Below are 7,769 nucleotides of genomic sequence, written 5' to 3' on the forward strand. Positions count from 1 at the left end.
GCACTCTCCACCTCTCAAAGCCATCAGGAACCTCGGGGTTCTGTTCGACCCTGAGCTGTCCTTTCTCCCTCATATCCGCGCCACAACTGGCACCGCCTTCCATCACCTCCGGAATGTCGCCAGACTACGGCACTACCTCAACCCTCACGCTGCTGAAACTCTGGTCCACGCCTTTATCCCCTCAAGGCTGGACTATGGGAACTCTCTCCTCACCGGCCTTCCCGGCACCTTCCTCCACACTGCAGGTCATTCAGAACACTGCAGCTCGTGTACTGTCCCGCACTAGGCTTCGGGACCCCATCACTCCCACCCTCGCTCGCCTCCACTGGCTCCCCATCCCCCAGAGGATCGAATTCAAGATCCTCATCCTCACCTACAAGGCCATTCACGGCCTTGCTCCCTCCTACCTCTCCGACCTACTATCCCCCTACCTACCTGCCCGTACCCTCCGTTCCTCTGGCTCCGGTCTGCTCCACATCCCCCACCCCAACCGCCCTACCATCGGTGGTCGGGCCTTCAGCCTCTCAGCCCCTAGGCTCTGGAACTCTATCCCCCAGTGCCTTCGCCGCCTCCTCCCTTTCCTCCTTCAAGGCCGGTCTCAAGACCTTTTCTTCAACCGTGCCTTCAGCTCCCCTCTCGACTCTCTACCTCCTCCTCGCTCCCTCCCTTCACTCTCTCACCCAGACCATTTCCCCCCTCCTCACTCCCTCCCTTCCCTCACCCTGACCATTTCCCCCCTGCTCGGGTCCGACCAAACTGTCCAGCGCCTTGGGACATCCTCCCGACGTGAAAGGCGCTCTATAAATGCAATCTTGTTGTCGTTGTTGTTGTTGTCCAGTGCCTCGGGATGAACTGCTGAGGAGAAAGGTGTTGTACAAGTGTAAATTTGTTGTTGCTGTTGTGAATTTGTATTGTGCTATAAATCATGAGTTATATCAATGAGGTGACTCGATTCCACAGCTGGATCCTTGAATCTAAGGGTAAGGAAGTGATGAGGACTCTGTGTCAGACATTGGGTAGCACACAGCAGCAATCTAACTAAAATGAGAACAAGAATCTTGTGTTTGATATGAACAAAACGCAAAATACTACGATGCTGGAAATCTGAAAACCTAAACAGAAGTCGCTGGGAACACACTGCAGGTCAGGCAGCATCTATGGAGAAAGGAAAGTGAGTCGATGTTTTGGTTTCATGAACGTTCATCAGTTCCGATATAGGGCTATTGCAGTGATTGAGAGGATACAAAAGAGGGTAGTTATAATAATTGATGGGATGGAGTGACTCGTCTATTTACACAATTGTGTAAACTGGGCATGTTCACATTAGAAAAGACAAGGTTGGGAGAGAAAAACACCACCAATAAATTACATTTACACAGTGCCTTTCACATCAGGAGGATGTTCCAAGGAGCTGAACATCAAGGATCCACACTCAAGCTGGTGGTTGGGATCAGGAGGGATGGAGGTTGGGGAGGGTAGGCATAGGAGGGTGACCAAAGGCACGGTCGAAGAAGAGGTTCTTGAGATGGATATTGAAAGAGGGATTGTAGGATGGAGTTCCAGATGGTGGGAGCAGAAAGGTTAAAGGCCTGCCCGCCAATGGTGGGGCAACAAGGCAGGGGATGTGAAGCAGACATGAACCCACTGAGCAGAGGGAGTGAACAGGTTGCAGAGGTTAGGAGGTCACAGAGGTAGGGAGGAGCAAGGCTGTGGAGGGCTTTGAAGGTGAGGTCAAGGATCTTGAACTGTATCCTCTGTGTGATGGAAAGCCAGTGGAGCCGAGCTAGGATGGCGGTGTCAAGTTGCATATCCTGGTGTGGGAGAAGACACGAGCTGCAGAGTTCTGCATGATCTGTACCCTACAGAGGGAGGAGTTGGGGAGGCCGACAATAGTTTGCGTATTCAATCTGGATGCGATGAATACGTGTATGGGGGTCTCGGCAGCCTGGGGTGAGAGACAAGGCAGAGCCAGGTGATGTTGTGGAGGTGCGGAAAGGCAGAGCAGGTCATGGATAGGATGTGTGGGATATAAATGTGTTTGTTAAGATTCTAAAGGGACTAAAGAGACTGGATAATGTATCATGATACACGGTTTTATCTTGTCTAGAACAGTAGAAAGCAAAGGATACAGCCTGCGATTGAATTCACAGGATAAACTCTAAAGTGGAGTGAATCTACTTATAATACTAATAATCCTTCCATTTGATAGAGCAAATTACGCACAGCAGTGTCCCACCAACAGTCATGGATTGAGTGACCAGTTTATTATATTTTTTGAAGGAATTATTACCCTTGGAAGAGAGATCTGCCTATTCGCTAACAACCGGATAAACAGAGGCATGTTTATAGGCACACTAAAGCTTTGTCGCGACTCCGCCCATTCCCTTACCTCCTTCAATGAAGGCTTTTCTCTTTAACCACGTCTTCGATCATCTTCGCCCACCCCCCATGATTACCCCCTTGGCTCACCCCACCCGAATCTAACCCCCAGCTCTTGTGCCAACCCTCCGCTGCTTTGGGACATCCTTCCGACTTGAAAGGCAGGCGATGGGTGAATCTAAAGCTGCAGTTGAGTCTTTGTGTGTCAGACACCTCGCTGACAAAAAAGGTATATACTGAGTCAAGTGCTCGGATGACCCAGAGCTCTCAGCGCTCCTCAGCCAAACCCTGAAGTCCTGCCAAGGAACCGGTTTGCATAAACCTGCCTTCTCTCTCAGTGACAGCCTAGAATTTGCCAAATGACATTGTAACCACACCCACACAGGGAGATTACCACATAACCCAAACTCCCCCACACTTCACAGCAGACCAGAAGCTGCACACAGACGGGAAGGGAGGTGTGAGCAGGAGGATGGACTACACAAGATACAGTAGTCAGTCGCCCCTCTCACAGCGTCTCGCAATTGTCAGATCCCTGTGCTCTCCACAGGACCTTACACGTGTTTTCAGTGAACTGAAGCTGATGGATCATGTGGAGGTGCAACACTCAGAACTGAGCTCAGCTGAACTGGACCCGTCCTTTTTGAGGAAATGCGCGATGTGGAGGGGATGGCGATCTGTGGAGCGGTGCATCTGTTTGGGGATCCTATGCTTTGGCCTCAGAGACCTGGGGTACCACTGGCTGTCTGTGGGCTGTTGTGGACTTACATACCTGTGCTCTGACCTGTGCCTCACATGGGCTCTCGATCGACAGAAGCGTTTGGATGAGGCAGAAGTCCAACACTCCGGAGTGAATTCTGCTCAGTGGGAGAGATCCCCTCTCCCGCAGCGCTGGATGTGGAGAGGATGGCGATGTTTGAAAATTGTGGGGAGATACATCTGCTTAGGGATCGTGTGGCTTCGACTCACGGGTCTGGGGTACCTCTGGGTGTGTGTGGGCTGTGGTGGACTGACATATCTGCTTCTTAAGAAAACAGTTCGAAACTTCCTGGGCTTCAGGGACTACAAAACCCTGTATGTGTTCCACCACTCAGTTCTCCAGGGACGGATGAATTTGACGGATGTCTATGATTCCCTCTACGACAATGTCCTGAAGAGCACATCAAACAAAGCCGGTAGGTGCAATGCACATCTGTGTGTGTCCTCACTGCTCCATATCCATTAACAGCAATAGTTTGCCTTTACTCAGAACCTGTCAATCGGGGTAGTGTCTTGGAGTGTTTACCAGTGTTAGTTGTGTTAGTATCTGACCATAGGGTTCTGCTTTATGTTGTTAGCCTGGCTCAGTGGTAGCGCTCTCGCCTCCAAGTCAGAAGGTTGTGGGTTCAAGTCTTGTGTCTGAACTTGGAATCATAGTGCAAACTGATGACCCAGTGCAGCGCTGGGGGTGGATGTTCGATTGCCAAAGGTGCCATCCTTCAGACCAGACATGAAAACAAGGTCCCGTCTGTGCTGTTCATGTGGAGGGGATGGCGATCTGTGGAGCGGTGCATCTGTTTGGGGATCCTATGCTTTGGCCCATGAACATTCCACGACCATTTGATATTCAAAAAGCGAAGGGAGTGTTTCTCTTTTCTTTGCCTCGGCCAAGAGATCCCAAATAAAGCCAGTCACTCACTTCACAGCTGTTTATGGGATATTGCTGTTCACAAAATTGGCTGCTGGATGACCAATAAAATATGCAGTCCTATACTATGTAGTACATCCTGTGAAAGCATTTCAGATGTCCACCTGATATGAGAAGCGTTGAAATAAATTCAAAGATTATTATTATTATTTGCAGGAAAAGAATCTATCATCTTCATTGTGGACGATGTGCAGGACGGCAAAACTTCACAGAACAACATCAAAGTTGAACAGCCAACCTTAAGCCAATGTTGCGAAAGTGTTTTTGTCTTCCAGAAAACTGAGAAAAATAGATGGAACCAACAGGAAGATCGCAGATTAAAGACATTTCTCCAAGCATACTTCAACACTGGTGAATTGACCAGCGTGGAATAAAGGCTAAAATAATCTTTCAATATGCTCCTGGTTGGCCTGTGATATAGGCAGCGAATACCAGAACCAATCTTATTATGATTTCAGTTTCTCTAAGAATGAACTTTGTTTATTTTATTATCAGAATAGCACCAGTGCCAGGGGACTGATAGGCAAATAAAGAGAATTTGTGGAGTCCTGTAGTTCAGTGGTTAGAGCAATCACCTCACAAGTGAGACTCTTGGGTTCGATTCCCGAAAGGGCAAAATGTTGGACACGTTTCCTAACTCCGCTTTCCTCTGTTTATCTAACAGTGAGTAGGAACCCGGTTGTCGTCGATTGGCTGATCGCATTTCCAGGAGTAATAACTCCCTTCAAGAATAATAATAATAAATTGGTCACTTCAATCTACAACTGTTTGTGGGACGCTGCTGTGCGCAATTGGCTACCGCGTTTTGCCCACAAAATATACAGTTAATTTACAGTATGTTCTGTGAAGCACTTTGAGAAGTCTTGAAGACTTGATAAGGTGCTATATCAAGTGCAAGGATTATTCTTATTACACAATAAAATCCCTTTATTTGCCAGCGAATACACCCTCACTACATTTTAAAATCCTGTGAAGCAATTTGAGATATTTGCGCAATGTGAAAAGTGCTGGTGCTAAAACAAGGATGGTAAAGTGAAGATATTCCAGTGGAGTTAATCTGGCTCTCCTCTCACTTTATACTCTGATCAATTGCTTCCATTGCTAATTGAGACGATGTTTTTGTACATAATGTCATTTTTAAATGTACAGATAATAAACCTCTTTAACATGAAACACAGTCTCATTCATGTCTACACATTTTCCTTATTCTTCTTGGTAGATTGCTGGCCACCTTCATCAATCATAGAATCTTCCTGCACAGAAGGATGCCATTCGGCCCATTCTGCTTGTATCAGCTCTATGAAAAAGCTGTCCAACTAGTAACTCTCATTGACCTGCAGTTTGTTTCCTTTTCAAACACCTCTCCAATTCCCTTTTGAAAGCCGCAATTGAATCTGCTTCCACCAACCTTTCAGGCAGGGCATTCCAGATGATAACAACTCTCTGGGTACAATAAATTCTTCCCATCTCCCCTCTAGTTCGTTTGCCAATTGTCTTAAATCTATGTCCTCCGGTTACTGACCCACAGTTTTTCCCTATATTGCTGTGACAAGCCAAATGCTGCATATTTACATGGTAACCACACGTTGCACGTTGCCCAAACACTGGCACACTTCACAACAGACAAGAAGCTGAACGTAGGCAGACAGGCAGTGGGCAGGAGAATGGACTGCAGAAGTTTTAAGTGGACCTCTCCTATTAATGCCTTCTTTGGCAATTCTCAGTTCCTTGTGGACTCAGTGGATAGTTAAGTCTTTGAGATTCTGGGAGTGTGAAAGCTAGGGTGGAGTTTGACTGCAGAAGGGATGGGAACCTGCCCAAGTAATACAATACAATACAAAGTTTCATCTGTACAGCGCCTTTCGCATACTGGATAGTCAGGAATTTGGACCCGAGCTGGTGGAGGGTCTAAGGCAGGGAGGGTAGGAGGGTGGCCATTGGCTTGTTCAAAAAAGAGCGTTTTGAGACGTGCCTTGAAGGAGCAAGGAAGGGAGCGAGGCAAAGGGACTGTGTGATGGAGTTCGAAAGGGTGGTGGTAGAAAGGCTGTAAGCCTGACCGCCAATAGTGGAGCAGGGTGGAGGGCAATGTGGAGCAGTAGATAGCCTGCTGAGTGGAGGTAGTGGACAGATTGATATTGGGTCAGCAGTTTATAGAGGTAAAGAGGGACATGGCCATGGAAGGTCTTGAAGGCGTGGATGGTGATTTTGGACTCTATCCTCTGGGGGATGAGGAGTCAGTGGAGCCATTGGAGGGTGGGGTGATGGTATTACAGAGCCTGGTCCTTGGACAAATAAGGCTTTGTCGAAGCTCACAGGAGACAGTGTGTGGCAGCATAGGGAGGTCCTTCTACTCTGAGACAGCACAGGGGAAGCAAGTGGCCCCAGTTACATAGGCAGGAGGAGAATTGTCTGTTTAGAGTGGGGGTCTAAACAGTGCAGCCTGAGCTGGGCTGAGCTACAGAAGGTGAGCAGTTTATATGGAGGAGTGGTACAGGAGTTTAATACCAGCCAGGATCCTGTGTGTTGGATGATGGAAGAGGCCAGGAACTCTGGGGCCACTGGAAACCTCTTTAACCCCCAATTAATCCTCCATCAATACCTATTGATACGCATTGTGTTCTGCTTGACATTGGTCGGATACAAATGGAAATCTGACAATAAGTTCACTGATTGCTGGGTCCCTGTTAACTTCATCCAGTGCTTCACGGATACCCTCTGATAGTATAATGACATTTGCAGTCATTTAGAAACATAGAAATATAGAAACAGGAGTAGGCCATCCAGCTCCTTGAGCCTGTTTTGCCATTCTATAGGATCATGGCTGATCAGTACATCAAGTCCAATTGGCGGCCCTTGCCCTGTGCTCCTTAATACCTTGACCTAACAAATATCTAGTCACCTCAGCTTTCAAGTTGTGAATGGATGCAGCATCTACTGCCTTTAACCCAACTGCTCAGCACTTTGGGATATCCTCCCAACGTGAAACGTGCTTTAAATATGCCATTTTATTGTTGTTGTGTTGGGGGTTCCAAATTTCCACTACCATTTGGGTGAAAAACTGCCTCTTAACTTCACTCGAAAAGACCTAGCTCTTATTTTATGATTATGCCCTCTTGTGCTGGATTTCATTACCACAGGAAATAGTTTCTCTCTATTTACAACTAGTTGCTGCTTAACTTAATGGGTGGAATTCAGTTACCTTGCTCGCACTACTAGCAGATTATGGGAAACCACTTTGTGCATTGAAAGCCTCTTTTATTGTTATTGAAGCTACCTTCTGAAGGAGCGACGATTGGTCTTGTTCCCGTCAGAGTCAAGTCAAAATTGAAACTCCAATTTGTGAAGCATTTTTCACAGGCTTTCACTTTTGGTCATCTTTCCAACCCCAGATTAAATGGAAACACTTGACTCTCTAGCACCTTGGGACATCCGACTGTCATGAAACATGCAATTTTGATATAAATCTGTTGTACCTGTTTTAAGTTTGTATTGTGTTTCATTGAAGCCAGACGATTGATGTAAATCTTGAGTTATATCAGTGATACAGTTCAAGATTCTGTTCCTCACCTTCAAAGCCCTCCATGGCCTTCCTGCTCCCTACCTCGGTGAAATCCTAACACCATACCAACCTATCTGCTCCCTCTATTCAGGGGGCTCAGGCCTGCCTCACGTCCCCAGCCTTGTGCGCTCCACCATTAGCGGT

General features: G+C 47.2%; 1 protein-coding gene across 1 annotated transcript; it reads left to right on the forward strand.

The window, feature by feature from the left end:
• Window positions 1–2,851: 2,851 nt before the first annotated feature.
• LOC103189741 lies at window positions 2,852–4,440 on the forward strand. Its single transcript, XM_007910243.2, has 2 exons — window positions 2,852–3,554; window positions 4,223–4,440. Exons 1-2 carry the CDS (start codon window positions 2,852–2,854, stop codon window positions 4,438–4,440), a joined length of 921 nt encoding a protein of 306 aa, XP_007908434.1.
• Window positions 4,441–7,769: the final 3,329 nt, after the last annotated feature.

The sequence above is a fragment of the Callorhinchus milii genome, unplaced genomic scaffold, assembly GCF_018977255.1.
Source record: "Callorhinchus milii isolate IMCB2004 unplaced genomic scaffold, IMCB_Cmil_1.0 Scaffold30, whole genome shotgun sequence".
Taxonomy (NCBI): domain Eukaryota; kingdom Metazoa; phylum Chordata; class Chondrichthyes; order Chimaeriformes; family Callorhinchidae; genus Callorhinchus; species Callorhinchus milii.

Bases quoted from the DNA above. Each gene is read 5' to 3' on its own strand.
- LOC103189741 (XM_007910243.2), top strand. From the start codon at position 2,852: ATGGACTACACAAGATACAGTAGTCAGTCGCCCCTCTCACAGCGTCTC. The intron at 3,555-4,222 runs GTAGGTGCAATG...TATTATTTGCAG, and splicing joins GAGCACATCAAACAAAGCCG to GAAAAGAATCTATCATCTTC.